A 23267-nucleotide genomic window follows, 5' to 3' on the forward strand; every position below is an offset into this window, starting at 1 on the left:
ATTTTTTACTATTGTAACCACAAAAAGGGAATCAATTTTTTCTGTCTAATATAATTCTGCGAAACTGCTCAAATATGTTCATCTACGTATTGTCATCATAAAACACAAATAAAAAAAGGGAGTCACCGCACTTTTAACAGAGATTTTTTGTTTTAACAATCCCTACCGTCTACGTCAAATTTCATAAAATACAGCACTTAGACAAAACCCAAGTACCGGTACATAGATTGTTAGAAATATGCATAAACATTAAAAATTGTTCACAATCTTAACTGTTATCACAACAGCTTACCAAAAGACATAAATAAAAAACAGTATTTAATCACAAACATAATACCATACAGTATCAAACATGTACTTGTTCACAGATTTCGGCATGTTTTTAAGTTTGTAGTTAAATGCTTTAACTTAATAAATGTAAACAACAGGAATGAAATTAAAGAAATAACAAAAAAGTAAAAAAAAGTTAACCCCACCTGGGATCGAACCACTGACAATTGTGTTATGAACCAACTCAGTCATTTCTGATGATACTGATAACAAAAATATTGAGTTGTGATAATAGCATCATCGGTGTTGCTATAAATATATCCTTGGTTAAATAAACTGCCGCAACGCCCCTTAAAAGACGTTGACAGGTTATTATTATTTTTGTCATATAAGTGCCATGGATTCAGTTACATGTTCTGTTAAGTGTACAGTCTATAATATTGCTAGATAGCTCGGCTGAATAAATTTGGATGATGTTAACGAATGTTGACGTTCTAAATGTGTTTTCAGGACGCTGTGTATACTGCTGTAAATTGTATTGCATTTATCTAATACTATTATTATTATGACGAGACAAAACTACTATAAATGGGCAAATGAAGATAAATTGGTTTGTATTGATGCATTATGGAGAGAAAGCGTAAGTGCTATATAAAGAATTCATCGGGAAACCTTGTGTGTTTTCCCGATATGTATTTGTATAACAATGGTACTCTAATTATAGTAACATGCTGGGTTTCCAATCGGGGCACAATCGTACATATTTAGCGCCGTCTGATGTTAAATAGCTTTATCAATTTATTAATCGGTACACATTTGATCATGTGGGTAAGCTATCATTTCAGAAAACAGGTTAAACTCTTAAAATGTCTTTTATACCTAATGATAAAATGACATTTCTGCAGTGAAACAACAGCAGTGAAAATAAACAAATTGTTATTTTCACCGGTAAAAATAACACATTTTCGGAACTACTTTTTCTATTTTTGGATAATCATATTAAGATTTACTTCAAGATTCATATATATTTTTATGATCACGAGTGAATTAATTTATTTTATGCTTTTTTCACCGTTTAGTTACATTGTAAAAGTGTTTGACCGGAGAATTTCGCTGGTATAATGACGTCATTTTGTGTATTGAAATTTATTGAGGCACGCCACGGGAGACAGGGTAACTTTTCAGCGAAAGGGAAACAGCTGTTAATTATTTTCTTGAAAAAGGGGCATTAAAGAAACAGAAAATGTGTTCAATGTCAGTGTAAGATCGTTTGTTATTTCACTCGTGATCATAGAAAAATAATATTTTCTATGATCGCTCGTGAAATAGCAAACGATCTTACACTGACATGAACAAATATCCTCTATGTAATCGATCAATTAATGAACAACGAAAACACAAACTCAATTAATCAACATGTTAAATGGTAGTCTATATTTAATATATGTATGTTTAATTAAAATACTTTCCATCCACCTGGAGAATACCAGTATATCTGATTTGCCTTTTTTTCGATTTATAGTCTACGGTAATGCTATTAGAATTTATGAAATGAATGTATCGGAAGTTTTCTCGATGTATCGTTGTAAGCTCTCCTTAGCACGAAGAGTTCGGAGTCAATTTTAGCTGGTAACCACTCTTGGGGTCGCATTTTTAACCCAATCTTGATGAAATATCGTCAGGCTGTATATCTGGACAATTTGTTAGCTTAGATTGAATCAGGGTCATGTGCGTTCTAAAACTAGGTCACCTGGTCAAATCTTGGAAATACATTGTACTGGTAATCATTATAGAGCCACATTGATCGCTCAGTCTTGATGAAACTTTATCATGAACATATCTAGCCAGAGTCTCAATCTGGGTCAGTTGTATCCAAAAACCAGGTATCCAGTTCAGACCCTGTTACCACTCTCAACATTTATTAATCTTGTTCAACTTTGGTCAGAATTTGCATCTGGGCAGCATCTAAGATTTGTTGGAATAAGGGTCACATGCGTCAAGAAACTTTGTCACAAAATGAAACCTCAGAAAAACCATGTTTCCACTCTAGGTGCGTCATGCTTTAATCTTGATACAACTTGATCAGAAGAATGAATATATTGGCGATATATATATATATATATATATATATATATATATATATATATATATATATATATATATATATATATATATATATATATATATATATATATATATATATATATATATATATATATATATATATATATATATATATATATATATATATATGCCAAGTTCCAATCTGAGTCACGTGTAGTAAAAAAGGAGGTCACTTGGACAAATCTTCAACAAAATTTGTTACTACTTTAGATATCACAGTTATGACTGCATATTGATGAAAATTTGTCAGGAGATTAATCTTTACAATATCAAAGCCGAGTTTGAATCATTGAATCATTGACATATGCGTAAAAATAGGTGACCAGGTCAAATCTAAAAAAACTACATTTTAACCTCTATAGGGGCCGAATGTATGACTCAGGCATGATTTATTTATATATTTAAAATATTTAGTTAAAGTTTGAATTTCTGTCAAGTGCGTCCCAAAATAAGTTCACCATATCAAATCTTAAAAAAAACTCCTCACCAATCTAGGGGTCGCATTTATGACTCTGTCTTGATTTAACTTTGTCAGAATTTTTCGGCATAGCTGTTTTAGACATTTTCACCTACATAACACAAGCAGACCCGAATGAATACCCTTCATTTATAATATAGGCTGTTTTATCATAATCACACAGAAGATTGGCAACATCACCGCGTCGTTTTAGTACAGGATGTAACACTATTCAGTGTAGGGAGATAGGGGCTCACATTTTGGCCAAGTTACAATTACTGATTCCTGTAAATTCCGTTTAACTGGCGTGGTACTTGGACACATTTTTTGTGTTTGATGGGTTTGTACCTTTCGCTTTCTAGAGCGGTGCACGAAAAGTCACGCTTTCTTTTTATAATTTTGGCATTCTCAATTTCTATAACTGGCGTCTTGTTACCTGAAAAAAGTAAGCATAGTATTCCGTTTAGTAAGCATAGTGTTATGTTTTAGGCATAGTCAAATAGAAGTATGTTAATATCTATTAAAATAAAATTGTAAAACGTACACCGTGTAAACAATACCGTCAAATGCCTGTTATTACGCACACTGGATGTTTGCGTTAAATGCGATAAAACATTCACATCAATGTATAGGTCCCCTTTGGGCTAATGACTAAAACTAAACAATTCCTCAAATATATCATACTGGGTCAACTGCACATGAACAAAAAATGTTAAACCTTGACCTCTAAGGAGAAAAAGTTCTTCAAAACATTCGCATCAGTGCGGAATTCGTTCACAACAATGATCCCGTGATAAAAAACATTCGAACATAGGTGTGCTAGTCATTTGAAAGTCACGTTTCAAAAAGAGCTTAAAAGAAAGTCAGTTCCCACAAGGGTGTCAAACCATTATAATTCGTCATTAAATGAATAAATATACTAAAACAAGCGTCAAAATAAAATAAAATAATAATATATTAAAATTATCGAGATTTATTTTATATTTTACTGTAAACATGCACAAATACTGTTTATTATACGAGAAAATTATATTCCAACATGCAAAATCTCGTAGATCAAGAATTTAAACAACACATTTAACATATTGGAAGATATATGTAGATTGAGATATGTAATGATAATATACTGTAAAAAATCATCATGATTGACTGGCATTTTTGTTTTTGGTTAAAGACACTCGTAATAATATTTTGTGTGTGTTTGACCTGTGTGCAAAGAAGGCCAAAGATATTCTACAAGAAATCTTGGTTTGACTTGATCATTTAGTCACATCATAATTTTACTTATAATCTAAGAATATACTGTGAGAAATTTGATTTTTATAATTATAACTATAGCAAAAATTCTTTTAATTGTTAAGAGGAAACTTTATTCAAAGACAACTGATGTCATGAGTATGTTTGTATGCTTAGTCCTTACACTTTAAAATGGCTTTTAATCGTTAGAGTTTATACCTTTCCTATTATTATTTTATCAGTTTCCTTTAATTTAAAATTTGTTTTTGATATTGAATTTCTACAAGTACTCTAACATATTAAACATTAACTCAATATAACTTTTAATATTGTTCTTGAAATATGAGAAAGGTTTGCTTCAAACTTAAACTTTAAGAAGGTTTATAGAAAATGTGTTTTTGTGTTGGTTGAAAACATCCGGTATCAATTCATAACACGTAAGTTTATTTAACGAAAACTGATATATGTTCAATTAACGTAATCTTTTAGAAACATTAATATTTCTTTTTCATTAAAGAATCATATTTAAGGTTAGATTTCATGTTGTGTTCAAGATAATATGATTTAAGGTCGGGTTTCAAGCTATTTTAAGCAAACCTTATTTAAGATCGGATTGCATGCTCTTTTGAAGACAAACCTTTTTGTTATTGCAAAAACTAAGATATTCATAAATCGTATAAAAATGTTGAATTCTGATTTAAAAATAGTCTTAGAAATGTTAAGAATACCACCACATGAAAGTTTGTGAACATAAACGCTTAAACTTAATTTTTGTAGATTGTATGTAATATAAATGTGAAAATATCACATTAATACTAACGTGTCAAAATATCTAGTTGACATTTTTAAACTGTTGAAACCAATTGTTTTACTGATAATTACACACTTACATTAAATCTTGGTTTTACAAGAGTTAGTTGAAATAATCTTTCCAAACACAAAGTCTGACGTAAAACAAATATTTGCGAAATCCGAAATTAATATTCTACTTCAAGTTCCGTTAATTTAGTGCATCCTTTACATCATTGTGTACTTACATTGTTTTCAAATAGAAAACCAAAATGTTTATTATAGATCGGTTAGTCTCAAATCAACATGGTTTGCTGAGCGTCTCAATTGAAGATATAATATTATATGTGCCATCAAAAATGCAACTATATCGACGACATAATCGAACTGTCATTAATACTGGATTTTCTGGAGTACGGATCATATGTATACATTCAGCCATAACTCCGTGAATTGATTAAGGTTTTGTTTATGAGCAATTACAATTATGTAAACACTATATGTAAAACGCCTATTAGTTGTGTACAGGCAAACGGTTTTATTGTAGATGGCGTATGAATACCACTTCCATATAAGGGAATTAATGTCTTTGTTTTTCATGTCCATCAACGAATTCACCATTGAGCGGTGCATATTATTTTTGCAGGATGGCCGCCAACACCAACCTGCTCACCGACAAGGAGACCATTAACTGGTTCAAGGCGTCCATAGCACTCAATGTGACGAAGCAAGGACTTACTCACTTTCTGGACACAGAATTACAGAATGTACACTGTGTTGTTGGTAGAATTTGTGGAAACTGCCCAATTGAAAATCTTTTACCAGGTCACAAATCACAGAAACCACAGCCGTGCCCAACATGTGATAAAGTTAAACAGAATATCATATCACAGCACAGATATGGTAGACCTTCCTGGAGGAACACTCGTGCGGAGAAATGGGCACTCGACTATTGGGAAATAGGCAAATGTTACCTCCCTCCGGATGGATATAGTAGTGTTTCATCGGTTCAGGAATCGGACTTCAACGGCGTGATAAGCATCATGTTAAATTGCCTTCATTTCCAGACTTGTCTCTCCTCCTCATGTCTATCACCTCCACCGCCTGATAAGCAATGTCTTCTAGAAAAGGTAAAAGCAAAAGTTAAATATGCAGTGTTGTGTCAATTTATATACGAAAAGTAAATAGAAGCTGTACAGCTGTAGTATATTCAATGTAATAATTTTATAGCGGATGAGTTTCTTAACTAACACGCATTCATTAGCGTGTCGTGTATTTGTTAAATATTTGAAAATATCAAAACATACCGCTTGTTAATTTACTAGGATGTAATGTTTGTAGGTCCGACAGATCGGCCGAGATGTACGTCACACAGCCAACTGCAACGTTACAGATGCTGACCTGCAGGACTATTTCAAGACACTGTCCACGCTACTGGCTGATCCAAATGGCTTACAAAATGATCATGCAGCAACTGCAGCATGCACGAGACTAAGTGATGTAAGTCTTAGGGATCTGTTTACATCTTAAAATGTAAAAAACGGTGCGTTACTTCATTTAAAAAATAAACCATATTTCAAAGTATTACAAATTATTATAGATGAGCAGAAATAAGACTAGGTTGCAATACAATGTTTTATGAAATACTGTTGTTTCCCTGAAGAGAAGATATGTCTCCACGTACGTGTGTATATACGTAAGGCTTATCAAACTCGCCTCCTGTTTATTTAATAATGTTGCTTTACTATTCATATCTAAATGCTCTAAATGTGGAGAAGAGGTTATTATGGCTGCGACTTTGTTTGACCGAATTATGGCCCCTGTCGGCTTCTTCTATAGATTGTATGAGCCCCCTAATTTGTCGACTCTGGTTCTATTTAACTAATCGATTAATTTCGCTCTAACATTCACGGCTAAATTACCGTAATGTGTCAGTTGTTTTAAAGGACGGAATTTAGCTGCAACACATTTATTTATCATAATAAAATTGATAAATGTGTAGACGCCATTTGCATGATGCACATGAGCAACATTTAATAAAACAAAATGTTTGTTTTCTGTTAAACATGGTGGACAAAGCTTTTTAGTTAGAATACATGATCAAAGAGCCAAATTATCTGAGAATTGGGCAAAAGAGCTTGTATTTACATTTATAGCTAATCGTATTACGGATACAAACATATATTCAGACTTGTATTTTGGACATTGATTAATACTATACAACATGCAAAAACTGATATACATTGTAGTAAGCTGGAACAAAAAAATGTTTTGTGTTTCATGTTTGCATCGAATGTGTTTGTTTTGAACACCGGTGGATTATCAAATATTATCAAGTTTACTGTAGTTAGAGTGTTATCATGGATAACGTTTGATCAGTTCACTCTGACTTGTTGCATTGATTTCTTTGGATAATTCTATACCTCATTGTAAATGTAAAATTAGACCTGTAAACAAATAGAAAACGTAAAACAAAATTCAATAAAATAATATGATTTAGCGACAAAGATGCAAAAACTTAAGCAATATTTTACAGGTACATCTCTATGCATTATTTATGTTATAAAATATGAGGTGGTATTTATTATGTCAAAATCCGAAATTCTTGTTACGCTCAAGAGAATATCGCATTATTGATAAATGTATCGTACATGAACATGCGATTAAAAGTTAAATACAATTATATTGTATTAAATTAATATTTCTGTATTCCAATGCAGAATGTTTTTTGATTTCATTGTAGTTACTGTAAAGAGATATTTTTACTCGGGGTTCTGCGACTCGGGAAAGCTAATATGACAAATAATGTTATGATAATACGATCTCGAACGTAAATAAACACTTATCCATCAAAAAGTAATTGGATATTTTTAATATTTGTTTTGGCAAAAAACAACACTATTACATTTTGGATTTGTATGCAGTTGCAGAATAATCGAATGTTCATGAAAGAATTACGTGAGTTGTTGCAAGAGGCCTATCAAACGCTCAAACATGCGAAAGAGGCGGGCGAACGTATTTCTGAGGAGGCAGAAAGGACCTTGGCAAAAGTTCTTGATGATGCTATTCAGTTTGGGGAGCAACGCATTCGAAAGAAGACTCAGGCTGGGGAACATCGCCTAAAAAGCCAGACCCATGCTGGACAACAACGTCTTATAAACAGGACAAAAGTAGCGGAACAGCGCCTTGAAAGCAAGGTACACTTTGGAGAAGAACGCCTTGAAAGGAAGGCACAAAGTGGCGAAGACTGCATTGAAAGCAAGATACAACGTGGAGAAGAACGCCTTAAAAGCAAGGCAAAAAGTGGAAAAGAGCGAATTGAAAGCAAGGCAAACATTGGAGAAGACCGTATTGAAAGCAAAACAAAACGTGGAGAAGAACGCATTGAAGGCAAAAGACAATGTGGAGAAGAATGCATTGAAAGCAAGGCAAAAATTGGAGAAGAACGAATTGAAAGCAAGGCACAACGTGGAGAAGAACGCATTGAAAGCAGGGCGAACATTGGAGAAGAACGCCTTGAAAGCAAAACGCAACGTGGAGAAGAACGCATTGAAAGCAAGGCACACATTATAGAAGAAAACATAGAAAAAAAGGCACAACGTGGAGAAGAACGCATTGAAAGCAAGACACAACATGGAGAAGAACGCATTGAAAGCAAAACAAAACGTGGAGAAGAACGCATTGAAAGCAAGGCAAACATTGAAGAAGAACGACTTCAAAGCAAGGCACAACGTGGAGAAGAACGCCTTGTAAGCAAAACACAACGTGGAGAAGAACGCCTTGAAAGCAAGGGAAACATTGAAGAAGAGCGACTTGAAAGCAAGGCACAACGTGGAGAAGAGCGCCTTGAAAGCAAAACACAACGTGGAGAAGAACGCCTTGAAAGCAAGGCAAACATTGGCGAAGTGCGATTTGAAAGCAAGGCAAACATTAGAGAAGAGCGACTTGAAAGAATGTTGCAACGTGGAGAAGAACGCACAGAAATTCAGACGCAGTTTGGAGAACAACGCATTGAAAGCAAGATACACGATGCGGAACAATGCCTTGAACACAAGATACAGGACGGGGCACAGCGCATTGAAAACAGTGTACAGGATGGCATTATTCGCATGCAACATGCAACAAACACAACTGCACAAGTAGACTACGAAAGAGGCAAAAAAGGTTCGTAAACAGGCTTGTTTTGCACTCGTCAGGCTGTATATATAATACTAACCTATATACATATGTACCGTGTTTGTTCTCAAATTTTGACAGATATTCTTTCAAGTATGTATACGAAGGCGTGTTCCGTTACAAATGTATTATCAAAATCTGAGTTGCAGGAGATACACTTCTCACTATTGTTTCAGATTTATATTTGGTTAAGCCTTTGTGTGCTTTTATTTCAATGTGTATGTTACTACGGATGGTATTCACGTATGGCTTATGTTTGGTCACCGAAAAATGTTCATAACTTGCTTCTGCAAATAGACATAATACAACAATTTCTTCAACTTCAAGTAATCCACATACAATTTTAAGTACTAAACCGTCTTATTGCTTTATGTATCTGTACTTAAAAAATACTAGATGTTACCCTTCCACCTATTTTGGGTGTATTTATTTAAGATCACTGAAAAATGCTTGGGTAAAATTTCCAATGCTAAATGTACATGTAATGTATCAATAAAAAAACAAACAAAACACAACTTTATATGAGTACATATTATTACGACTTTTCACATAAAACTATTGCAGATTACGAGTTGAAATCTCGCCTCTATGACTTCGGGGCCCTAATTTAGGTTTGATGACACATCATTTATATTGTATTATACAATTGTAATTAGAATAATACTCGATCGCGTTATTTAGAAACGCTTGATTTTCCGACAAGTTTAGCCCACCATCGTTCATCTGAACAGCACACTGCTTCATAGGTATTGGTGAAAAGATTAGTTTGAGGTTTGCAAGCAGCAACTCCAAATATCTGCTAACACTTTGTCTATTCAATTAAAACTTCGCACTCTAAGTTTTAGTTATTATAATTGGTCCCCGTCAATTAAGAAGAATTACAAACATGGTTGCCCCATTTCGTATAAAGAAATGTCATATCAACGTTTCGTGTGCACGATGAAATTAAGATTAAGGTTTACGTAAAACAAGCAGATTTAAAATACTTCAAATACATAGTTGAAAATAAGAAAAAATACATGTCACACAAGCCAAGGCTAATCACTCCGACTTGCTATTTTGCTGGCGATGCCGCTTTTGACACTTTCAAGTTTATAGTGATGTTTATGTGTGCGAGTACATACTGATAACATTGTAACGGATACTCATTGGAACTTTATTTGTACAAATTATATCCCGTTCAAACTCAATACATGTTTATGTTTTTGTAGATTTTATTTAAGTACTTGTATCAACGCCCATAATTCTGACAAGCATTTGAACAGTATTACTATTTGATTAGTTTATACGAATGTCCGGTTAAGGTGTGCGTGCAACACCATTATATGTGTGTAACTATTATGTTCTAATAGGCAACTGCTCCCTATCTTCCAGGTAACTGACCAATATATCTGATCTACAACTAGACCGAATAATATAAATTATGTGCATTTAAAATTACGGTTAATGTCTACTACAGGCATTACTTTCAAACTCTCCACGCGGCTTTCTGTCTCCTTATAACATTCACTTCAACGTATTATATAAATATTAAAAAGCGCTCTTTTCGCAAAGCTTATTCCATTTCTTTCTTAGTTGCGTTTAACTGTCAACAATTATATCCTTCAATATCTTGTTATATTTAGTTCGTTTGATCTCATATACGGCAATTACTAAAGACTCATAAAGAGGTCATAAAAAGGCAATATTATCATATTAATTAACTTGTTCAGCTGAAACGCGGCTCTTGTATTGATGTTGCATTATTTTGATGACGGCAATAGCCATATTTTAGATAAATATGACCGATACCTTTTTTAAGTCCGTGTTTATTTCTTCATGTATACAGTGTAACATAGCTTTGAAATTACCGATGGTTATATTTTATTGAAGTGGATGCATTCATTACACAAGATGTTATACATATTTAATTATCAAATTTTGTTATAAATCCTGCAAGTATAACAACACAAATTGATGTAAGTTACCAAACCGTACCTATTAAGGCAATTTAATTAAGGTCACACCATGTTTGTATTATTGATGATTACGATGATACAATACAGTAGCGTGCCTTCATTTATAATAACGGCCCTGTTGGGTACTTTAGACTGTATCGAACGACTTTGATTTCAAGTATCGCCATCGTGTTTTTTCTAAAAAGCTTAATAGCGCACTTAACTTGTATTAATGGAACGCATTGCTGTATTATCATTACAGATCTTCGTGGACGTTTGGTGGAACATTACAATGACCATTCGAGCAATGTGCCTATTTCAATATTGGATCAGAGTCTTGATAAACGTATTACAGATATATATGCAACGCCAAAAATACACCGAATCGAAATAGCAAAGGACGGGAAACGCGAAAAAAAGGAGCAAGTATGGACATACAAAGAAATCTTTTACACAGACGATAATAAGTCAAATCGACGTATATTCGTACAAGGCGAGCCCGGTAGCGGCAAGTCTACGTTTGCAGCCAAGTTAGTTCATGATTGGTGCGACGGAAATCCGCCTTCAGTGGACGCTTCTACCAAAAATAAAGCGTTTGATGACGTTATAATCATACGTAATTTCAAGTTCATTTTTTTCATCTCTTTGAGAGAATCTAGAGGTCAGACCGACGTAACGCATATGATACAGAAACAATTAATTGATACAATGTATTCTGGACAGAAACGTGATGCTCTGTACAAACTTTTACACCAGATAATAGAGACGGAATTCTGCCTTGTGGTACGAGACGGTCTAGATGAATGGGTGGCTCCTGACGGTAGTAACATGGCTGAACCTTCCATGGCGGGATTTCCAAATGACAAGTGCACGGTTCTTACAACTTCTCGACCATGGAAACTTGCTAATGAACGTATCAAGAATTCACAAGTCGACATCCTCCTAGAGATGGATGGGATTGACGATCCAGATGCATTTAGTGAAAGAATACTGCGGTGTATACTTGACGATAGCAAGGATCTAAAGACAACTGCGATGGACATAAGGAACTTTATATCGGTGTGTAAACTGACGGAATTATCATATTCACCGATGTGGTACACACTTGTTATCTGCACGTGGGTAAACAAGATGGAGGAGGAGGAACATTTGAAAGGGTCTTCCTTGTGTGCATTATGGACAACTTTGCTTGAAAGTCTCTGTAAAAAGGCAAACGATACAACGGGCTATTTTAACGACTTAATCCCTCCTCCGGTGAAGTGTTTTGCTAGCACAAGTTATCTGCAGCCGATCATTCAAATCATAAATGTCATATCAAAAGCTGCGTTCCATCTGTTGTTTTCTCCTGAACAGGAAACTTCTATTGTATTCAACGACCACATATTGTCTAACTATGTTTCGAAATCTGAAAGAGAGTTCGCTCTCAAAGCAGGAATATTATCACAACGAAAAACTAAAAACATTTCAAATGCGTCTATCTCATTCCTGCACAAAAGCATGCAGGAATTCCTAGCTGCTTATTATATCGCTCGCAATGCCTATTTGATTGACGACGTCATTTCCGGACACTTTAATCGTCATAAGGAAGCATATCTTGACATATCTCTGTTGTTCATATTCCTATGTGGACTGAACATAACGGCTGCCAATAAGCTATCTGGTATGATGGATGAACAAAATGACAGAATGGTAAATGAATATTGTGGTACTTTCGATTTATATAAAGTCTTAACGTTTGATGGTATCCAGGGCATCATAGCGCCAGGATACAGAGAAGCTGTTTTAAATGAACAAACTAACATTCGTCTCAGACTCAGTTACTTCATTGTCAATGGGAACAACTTAAGAGACATTTACAACATATGGAAAGAGAACACGAGCAATGCCCTGGCCTTAGACATGACAAATGATACTGACAGTCATAGTTCACCTGCACATAGAGATCAAACATGTCCCGTTGAGTTTGACCTGTCATCGTGCATCAAACTAAAAGTATTGAGACTTGAAGGATGCTGCATTAAAGGTAATATATTCAACAAAACAATATTGTAGATTTACGATCAAATGTGAATGTATCTTGGGAGCTTTTATTTTCCCAAAATATGCAATATAGTTAAATGTGATTATTTAATTACATCAGAATTCTTAGATTCGTGATATAATACGATTAAAATTGCTTAGTGATTGTAGACATAAAAACCAACGTGCTCTTGTCTGTTTTGTCAAATAAATTTACGATGGTCCGTATCAGATAAATGCATTTTACTTAACTAGGTCCAGTTTGTGGAATTCGTGGGTGAGAATTATTTCTCTGAAAATGCTGGTCCACTTTTCATACATATTTTGCTTTTAAAACCTTTGCATCATAGCATATGCAAAATATTACTTTTTTGAGTCACATTATCACACGCTTCTGCAGCTGAAGCAGTTTGATAATGCTCTTTCATGGACATTTCTTGCATATGCACACAGAAACAACATTGTCTGCTTAACTTATGGTTATAAGTAATGGTTACCTGTTCATTATCATTTGCGCAAGAAAAAAAGCTGATTAATGTTTTGATTGATTCCTCGTTTTAAATTCAAAATGCGGGACGTATTATATATTTGATTAGAAGTATATATGGTTTTCGTTCTCCTAACCTGTTGCAAAACCAATTATTATTTGTGTCCACAGTCTATGAAACTGTGTCGTTGATGATGCCCATGCCACCTGATTAAATAAAAAAACAACAGAAACTATGATATTGGATGGGATTATGCGCGTAACGTAGGAAATATCCCATCATTATTTTACAGTGATGTACTGAAACTAATTTCAAATCATTCAGAATAACAACTAAACACACGTTTAATGTGAGCATACAGCGTGTATAAATATAATTAAATTGATGTGGCTCAACAAACATTTTTTTGATGACGAATTTCTTTCGCCGTTAACATTAAGGATTGGTATATTTAGGTCAACTTATAAATTCGCCCTTCCTACTGTCCTTTCGATAATCAGTCCGTCCCGCATCATGTGCGAAGTAGGACACAGTCATGAAAAAGTGTTTCTATTTTTATAGTTTCTAATGTGTAATAGCATCATGGAGATGCTAGCAAGGTGAAAGTGTTTATAACAGATATCATTAAAAATAAATTTAACATCATTAAATAGCAGGCAATGATCAATATAATTTATTTTCATTCAGACGACAATTAAAATACTAATCGGATGTATCTGCATGAGCTTCTCTAGTTGTATTCATGTTGCGTGTGAATTAGTTATCAGTGTGAATATTTTGTGATATAACTATACGTTACGTACGTTATACATGTACATCGTACTATCGCATTGTCGCCATCGTACTATCGAACTGTCGCCATCGTACTATCGCATTTTCGCCCTCTGGATTTTTATGTGTAACCACGATTGCACTAACGGTATTTCGTTATTTTCAGAGGTTAAATCTGCCTAGTCGATTGTATTTCCTTCTTCATGTATATTATGGAATATACACTCATTCGTTATTTTATATAGACCAATAAACGCATAATATTTGGCATTAATACTTTTTGCTATCAACACAACATCTCACGTGTTCTGCAGCGCTGCAATGCTGTGGATGTTTAACTAAATACACAATTTTTAAGACTAGACACTGGATGAACTAACTGCTCACACTACTTTTGAAAGTGTCCCTTGTTTGAATCGTGGTTCATTTAAACTGCGTTATGATAGGATTATTTGTTTTAGCAAATTCAATACCAAATTAAAAACCACGACAACGAAAAAACGAACAAACAAGTGTTATTAAGATAGAAAAGGAAACATTGCGTTATTAGTGTTATATCTAGCTAGAAATAGTCCTGCATGTTTGTACGGTACGGCAAAACGTATTTATGCGGAAGCGCATGTATACGCGCCAAATTTAAATGAAAGTTAACATCAAAACATTATCCTGATGAATTAAAATCGAATTATAAATGCACATTTTGTCTATTACGTTTATGTGGTTCAGTTATTAAGTGATTCATGTGTTGAGGATCGATATCTATCTACGTTATATGTCGATTACCACGGAATAATAATCGATTCAAATTCTCGTTCTATTACTAAGAGTGCAAATTTATTATTTATATTCTTACCTTTTACTTTTTTAAATGCACACCGCATGTATAAATTTAAATTAACCAGCTATTTGCATCGATTGCATTTGATAAGACAAGTTAATAGTCCAACGGTTGTGACGAGTTGGTTATAAAACTGTTTCAGGCTATCTCCCATTGATCATGAAATTTATTTAAAAACGAATATGTGTTTATTAACTCGTTTTCAAAGTGTTTGTGAACAGATTTAACGACAAGAATACGGGAATGACTTGATTAAAAACATAAAAAACATGCATATAATCACATGTACGTTATACTCGACTATATATATCATAGTCGAGTTTACGTATTGTAAACGTTAGAGTATGGAAAAGTTTAAGAATAAAGTAACACTTATGAAAAAAATCTAAAAAATATTCCTAGTGAACATTTAAAATCAAACCATACTACATATTATCATATGTATTGTATTTTGTTAATGGAAATTCATAAATATCAAATGCTTTAAATTTATGAAAACTCATAAAATGTGGGCTACTGTTAACCATAGTTACCGTAGTTAATATTTTCAATACGGTTATGAATTTTATTGAATGTTTACAGATTCTGCCAGTTCGGTCTCATTCGCATATCAAGTCTACATTGTTCAAAATAGTGCAGATCCATCTCAATATGACGGCCCTCTTCAAAGTTTACCCTCCATAGAATACATTAGGTTGCAATCTGTCACATGTTCCTGTACCTGGCTACGCAGTCTGTTCAGCACACTGCAGAAACTCGATCATGAGGTGGAGTGTAGGCTTATGGAATGCAACATAACATCCTATGTAGAGGGCGCAGTCAGTGGGCCAGATATCAAGACAGGGGCAATTTTAAAGTTCTTGAAGAATAAATCAAACATGCTCGAAATTAACAAAGAAAGTCTCAGTCTGTGGAAGGCTGTCCATGGTATGAACATCAAAAACCTGAGGCTTCAAGGTGTGAACGTGAATCATACAGAGTCAATGTTGCAGTCACTGTCATCATTCACTCAGCTGGAAACGCTTAGTGTTCACATGTGTCATAACAGCCCCAATCTGTGGAAGGGTATCCGTGGTCTTAATATCAAGAGCCTGAGTCTGAGTGGTTTGTTGGGATTGATGGATGTTAATCAAGTAGAGTCGCTGTCGCAGTCACTATGTTCGTTCAAACATCTGGAAACGCTTAGTATTGGCATGTGTAATAACAGCCCAAATCTGTGGAAGGGTGTCCGTGGTCTTAATATAAAGAGCCTGAGTCTGAATGGTCTTTCGGGATTGATGGATGTTAATCATGTAGAGTTGCTGTCGCAGTCACTATGTTCGTTTAAACATCTGGAAACGCTTAGTATTACCACGTTTAATGAGAGTCCTGATCTGTGGAAGGGTCTCCGATGTCTGAATATCAAGAGTCTGAATCTGACCGGTTGTCTAAGACGGATGAATTTAAATAATGTAGAGTTGTTGTTGCAGTCACTGTCATCGCTCAAACAACTTGAAACGCTAAGTATTGAGATGTATGATGACAAGCCCGGTCTGTGGGAAGGTCAGGGTCTTCAGGGTCTGAATATCAAGAGTCTGAGTCTGAGTAGTTGGTGGGGAACTATGAAAGGTAATAGTGCAGAGTTGTTGTTGCACTCATCGCTTTTAAATGAAGCGTATAATAACAATTCTAATATATGGAAGGGTCTTCATGGTCTGAATATAAAGAATCTGAGTCTGAGTGGTGACCTTGTATGGTTGCATGTTTATCATATAGAGTCAATGTTGCAGTCACTATCATCGTTCTCACACCTGGAAACGCTAAGTATTGACTTACATTATGCCAACTCCGAACTGTGGCAGGTTCTCCGTGATCTCAATATCACGAATGATCAGTGTGGATGGTTGACTGTGAATCCTGGTGGGTCATTGTCACATTCACTATCATCGCTCAAACAGCTGGAAACGCTTACAATATATGTGCGAACATTTTTCGACATACAGCTTCCTCAATCACTGAAGTATTTGAATGTCTATTGTTTCGCATTGCTTCCATCCGAATTACGCAAACTTGTGGACACACTATCTGCACGTACTTGTACAATTGAGATTAAGCTGGAATTTGGTTGTGCTTCTTTCAAAGATTTCCGCGTAAAGCCAATTCCACCAGCGGAATATATTTCCGTCCAACAGGAACTGGAGACTCTGAAAAATGTAGCAGTGAAACGATTCCTATTATTAAACCGGATATGTGAAACCGAAATTTATGATGATTTAGATGTTTTAGAATCTGCCTGGTCTGCATGTGGCATTTGTTGTGTCGATGCCCATAATCATAATCATGCCCATGATAACGTTGCAGAAAAGGCATATAAATGCTTCATGAGAAATTATGATAATGAAATCATCAATCGAATTTCAATGCGATTTCTGATAAATCCAGCCTAAACCTCATGACTCATCCTCAAATGCGACTGCAATACAGGATTGTTATGATGTGACACATTGAATAATATATATATATATATATATATATATATATATATATATATATATATATATATATATATATATATATATATATATATATATATATATATATATATATATATATATATATATGTTTTGATCAGACATGTGAATATAATAATATGTCTCACTTGATATCATACATCGAATGATGCAGTCGATTACGTCATTAATTTTAGGAAGCACAAATTATAACTTTTTTGTGACCTTTTTGTTTTGTGCAGATATCATTGAAAAATATTTTATAAAATTCTTTCCTTTTTTTTAAGAATTAGAAATTTAGAAAAACCATAAGATTGACACATTGTTTCGAGTTTGCTTTAAAACATGTATTTATGTGTACACGTTTTATACATTCTCCCTAGCTATTTTCGGAACAATTTGCCCCGCCCATTACTCTTGGAGATTGACCAATACTTGACATTATTCATATACTATATAAGTCAAACCGCGTGTCGTGTTAGAATTCATCATATAGTAATTTGTGATACGTTTGAGTGTTGTTGATATTGCTTGTCAGTTATTTTTATCTTTAAGTTTGTCGTAACAATTCAATGAACATTTTGCTAATAGCAAGTAACCTAAAAGGATGAAACAAGAAAAAGTTGCCTACCTTTAGTTTTCACTTAGTTTCAGTTTGGCCCGTAGCTGGGGTTTTGAAAAGGGGGGTGCGAATTTTTGCCATCGATGTTTGTTATTGAGCAACGAAGTTGCGAAGGGGATATGTACGTGAAGGGATGTTTTCAATAACCATCTTCTTCTATCAGTCACGGAAATACATAATTTTATGCGGTGTTTAACCCGACACTAGTACGCGCGCACACACTTTGTTTATATATATACATGTGCAACAACAACTTTATAGAATGTAAAATAAACAATAAGAACGGTATAAAATAGCATTATTTATTTGAGTCTTGGAATCTTGATAAAATTGGTATGTTTTACCATTCTACCATTCTACCATTCATAAATCGAGCAAATAAAATGGAAATATTTGACTTTTTTTCAAATCAATTGTTTGTCTGCTACTATGGATAGTACCAGAGGTCTAGCATTTCTCTAAATGTGCTAATAGTGTATTGTACAACAAACATCGATTTACAAAATTGGGTCTTCTCTAATGTGCATCAATTTTAAAAAGGAATCAAAATTGTATAACTGGTAACTTTATGTTGTTTATTTTAAACTATTTTTAACAAATTAGTTATCTTTTTCTAAACGAATTTCAGAAACATATAACATATTAGGCTTCATTAAGACCCTTAAACCACACACTACTGGACCAGTGGTCTCAAAGTCATTGTCAATGTATACCAAGCCGTTGAAGAAAAAAGATGTGCTTATTTGCCCATGATATGCTCGATCCGGCACAGTTGATGAAAATTAAACGTTAACGTCCATCTGATCATATGTTATAACGTGTTAAATTCATTATAACAACTGTATACGAATAGGACATTCCTAGCGTCAAGTTTGACATAATTAAAACATTGTGGAAAGTTATATATGTGGAGCAGAACAGATGCCATTAAGTGTTGGTAAACTACAAAAAAAGCTTCATTGCTTTGTAACAATGATTTGTTTTCTTGTCATTCAACAAAACTTAATATCATGACTTGTGCGTAGCTGATAATTTTTGCTGGAAAACCCTGTAGGGGATCCGAAAATGGTTGTACGAGGATATAACAAAAACACAACTCAGTCTGTCGAAAATGCTTTGCACAATGTGTTCTTGTTATAAATCGTGGTATAATGCAAAGCTATTAACCATTGACTCATTAGTCTTCGGCAATAGTCGAAGGGTGTTCTTTGATTTCAGTCAAGTAAAGATTCAGTTGAAGGCATATAACATCAACTGGAAAAGAGACGCAGCTAATGAATACTAATAATTAATTATTTATTTGCTTTGAAGATATCTTATTTAGTTGTAACGTGGGTAATGGGATATTGGAAAGAGGCTGATTTAGAAAGCACCCATACAAGTATGCTAAAACTATGCAGTTTTAACACAATTTGTACGACGAGTGAAACCAAAAAGCTTTCTGTATCCTTAGTTTTCGGAAGCTGATATAACATTCCGTTAATTATCATCTAAAATGAATTTTCTTGTTTATAAGATTATGTATTTATTCAAGTTAATCAAATTGTTTTCCAGCCATTTAGACAATTGTCGATAAAGGTTATTGGACTGGGATTTCAACCCACAATAAGTAGGCTTCAACATTTTGATATGATATCAATTACAGTTATAGACATTAATAACGATGACAAAAGTTACGAAACAATCAATTAGTATCAAATATCTATAAATAAGTATCGATTTTATACGGATTAGAGTGCCTGTTTAATAAATTTGCATTATACAGAAAACAAATATCTATTTGTAACAAAGATTCCAATTCCATGTTGCGGGGACCAGCTTTTTAGATCTTCTCAAATTTTGCTGTCACAACTTCTGTTGATTTCAACAATTCTACGGTTAAAACGTGAAAATAAAAATCACGCGCTATCTTGGAAATGACTTAATCGAAAAATTAATTATATGGTGACCTGTCGGTTGCATATTGAATACAACATTATTTTAACGCTTAAATACGAAGGCTCACTTGGTTCCTGGAAAAAAAAAAAACCGTTTTTGCGTTCAATATAGTTGGGTTTAACTTATAGTACATTTTTTTTACTTGTCCAAAAACATTGGGTGCGAACGCACCAAACGCACTCCCCTGGCTACGGGTATGAATTTTTAAGAACTAAAATTAGTCAATGATATAATGCTAAACTGATTAATTTGGTATTTTTATTAGAATGCCTATCTATATTGCCTTTTCTTATTTAAACACATTTGGGTAATCACTCTGAGCCAAATATGACCCTTACAATACCAGACAAAACGACACGTAATTGATATATATATATATATATATATATATATATATATATATATATATATATATATATATATATATATATATATATATATATATATATATATATATATATACATGTGTGTTTGCCAATGTATATGTCTTTGAATATACATACATTTGAATTTATTAGTTGATCATATTTAACATTATTATTTACATATATAAAGACAAGTGCAAAAAAGCAGATTTTTCTTTGCCTAATATATTTTCATAATGTGATGGAAAGTGATTACTTTTTTATAAATGTGTCCAAATAAATTTACTTGAACATTGCATTGGAATTTACTTGAACATTGCATTGGACGGAATATTTATCATACCACTTCATTGAAATCTTTCTGTAATAATACTGCCTTTTTTTTAAATCACGTAAACAAGAGTTTGGTATTTCAGTCAATATTTGGAGGTAGGTCATATTACTCGTAGTCAACTATAAGGTCATCATTTTTGGTACAAAAGAATCAGATTCAACAAATCAAATTATTGATATCACGATGTATTTTAGACACAAAAGCTGCGAAAACGGCAAAATACATATTTTAAACGCAAGTGCCCATGGCGTCATTATTAACACGCCAAACGAAAAACATCATGTTCATTTCCGCTATAAAATACAGTGTCGAAGCGATCATTTTTCATTATTTCCTTTTAAAATTCTAAAATTAGAACGTAGAGATATAATAAAAAGAATAACAGGTTACTGTCCTATTTATATATATATATAAATTATTCTCTCTTGTAGTGCAACGGTAATGTCACGTATATTTTGTATACTATTTTGTTAGCCTAGTTTAGACAACATAATAGCCGTGACTATAATGCTCAGATTATTTTAATTTTATAGTAAAGTATAATAACAGCTGCGAAAACATTTTCAGTAAACATTGCCTTTAAACGTGTTGAAATGTTAAGATATATTGGAAATTGTGAGTGAATAGGCTGCACACAACGGTCTCTTCCCTCTGGTTGCTTTCAGTAAACTTCTCATTCATTATCACAACATTAATACGGGGTGGATACGACACCTGTAATACTGTAATCCATATATAATTAAACACGTCGCACAAAAAGGATCAACATTAAAAAGAAACGCTGTCAAAATAAAATATATAAAATAAACACCATGCATTTATGTTTGTGTTAACTGTATTACTTTTCATCTAATTTATGATTTTATAACTAAAATTTGAATATTTGTGTTGCATTTGAGTTTTTTATTTGTTGTACGAATATGTTTTTTTGCGTTTTGTATAAAATGCGGTCTGTTAATGTTTACTTGACTACATTGTCTGTTATTTGGTGCATGAATATGTCCTTTGATGAGTGTTGTGTAATTGTGTTGTCTGTTTTAAGTGCTTTGTTATGCGTTATGTTGTATGTCATATGTTGCATTACATTTTAAATGTAATGTATTGCATGCATATGGTTTGTGTTATGTGTTGCATGAATATGTTGTTTGTTATGTGTTGCATACATATGTTATTTTTAAGTCAGGCTTGAATAAATTGTTTGTTATTTGTTGCATGACTATGTTGTTTGTAATATGTTGCATGAATTCGTCCTTTTTAAAGAATTAATTAAAATACCAACAAGAAGGCAGTACCAACAATCAAATTCGTCAAGGAAGGACAAACTGCCAAGAAGGCAAGAACCGCAGCAACATCTATCCTTGATGAATCAGAGCGTTGGGAGATGAAGGTCGACCTAGGAAAACAGCTGGTATTCCCAGACATAGTCCATACCACACAGAGACCAGACATAGTTATATGGTCTCCCAAGGACAAGAAACTGGTGATGATAGAACTCACTGTACCCTGGGAGACTAGGTGTGATGAGGCCTACGAGCGGAAAATGGGAAAGTACACTGAGCTACAAGAACAGTGTAAAAGTCGCGGTTGGAGTGCCTGGCTGTTCCCCGTTGAAATAGGGTGCAGAGAATTTCCAGCCCAATCAGTATGGAGAATGCTCAGCAACATTGGGATCAAGGGAGGTGACAGGAAGAGGGCTGTAGGCAGACTTGGACAAGCTGCGGAAAAAGCATCCAACTGGCTGTGGATGATGCGAGAGGAGAAGAGCTGGACGCTAAACCACTGACCCGTAGTGTTTGGCCAACACTACGGATCCACTGCCCGGAGAGTGTCCTGGGATTAAAGGATAGAAACACTTGATGATAGGCAGTTCCCAGCTGATGAGTCAGTGGTTTGTGCAGTAGTATCTGTATTCTACACATCAAAGAATTAATTATATTTGTTGTGTATTGTTTGTTGATAAAATATGTTGTTTGTTTTGTGTCCCAGGAAACTGTTTCTGTTATGTGTTATGTGTTATGTATTGCACGAATATGTCCTTTGTTTAGTGTAGCTTGAATATGATATGCTTTATTTGTTGCTGGAACATTTTGTTAGTTATGTGTTGCATAAATACGTTGTTTGCTATGTGTTCATTGAATATGTTTCTTGTTATGTGTTGAGCTTGAATATCGTGTATGCTGTGTTTTGTATCAATATGTTGTTATTATTTTTATCAGCCGATGATGCACTTCGGTTTGTTTACAGGGTTTAAACGACGATGTGTATTAAAACCATACATCTTATTGTTTTGTTTTAATATCGTTTTGACTGCCGTAAGCGACCAGCCGCAAGCGACAAGCCGCTAACCTGTCTGAAATAAATTTAAAATAAATAACTACAATATTTTATGTCATTTGTTGGAATACAATATTAAA

The 23267-nt window shown here is 33.9% G+C and overlaps 1 protein-coding gene across 1 annotated transcript; it reads left to right on the forward strand.

Annotated features, from left to right (window-relative positions):
- The first annotated feature begins 482 nt into the window (after positions 1-482).
- On the forward strand, positions 483-22636 carry LOC127839716 (uncharacterized). The gene is made up of 8 exons (XM_052368100.1): positions 483-638; positions 5523-6006; positions 6218-6376; positions 7801-9040; positions 11252-13012; positions 15688-16713; positions 17227-17297; positions 22136-22636. Exons 2-8 carry the CDS (start codon positions 5524-5526, stop codon positions 22634-22636), a joined length of 5241 nt encoding a protein of 1746 aa, XP_052224060.1. The 5' UTR covers positions 483-638; position 5523.
- Positions 22637-23267: the final 631 nt, after the last annotated feature.

Source organism: Dreissena polymorpha, chromosome 7 (assembly GCF_020536995.1).
Source record: "Dreissena polymorpha isolate Duluth1 chromosome 7, UMN_Dpol_1.0, whole genome shotgun sequence".
In the NCBI taxonomy this organism is placed as follows: domain Eukaryota; kingdom Metazoa; phylum Mollusca; class Bivalvia; order Myida; family Dreissenidae; genus Dreissena; species Dreissena polymorpha.

Bases quoted from the DNA above. Each gene is read 5' to 3' on its own strand.
- LOC127839716 (XM_052368100.1), top strand. From the start codon at position 5,524: ATGGCCGCCAACACCAACCTGCTCACCGACAAGGAGACCATTAACTGG. The intron at 9,041-11,251 runs GTTCGTAAACAG...TTATCATTACAG, and splicing joins CTACGAAAGAGGCAAAAAAG to ATCTTCGTGGACGTTTGGTG. The intron at 17,298-22,135 runs GTAGCAGTGAAA...AATACCAACAAG, and splicing joins AACTGGAGACTCTGAAAAAT to AAGGCAGTACCAACAATCAA.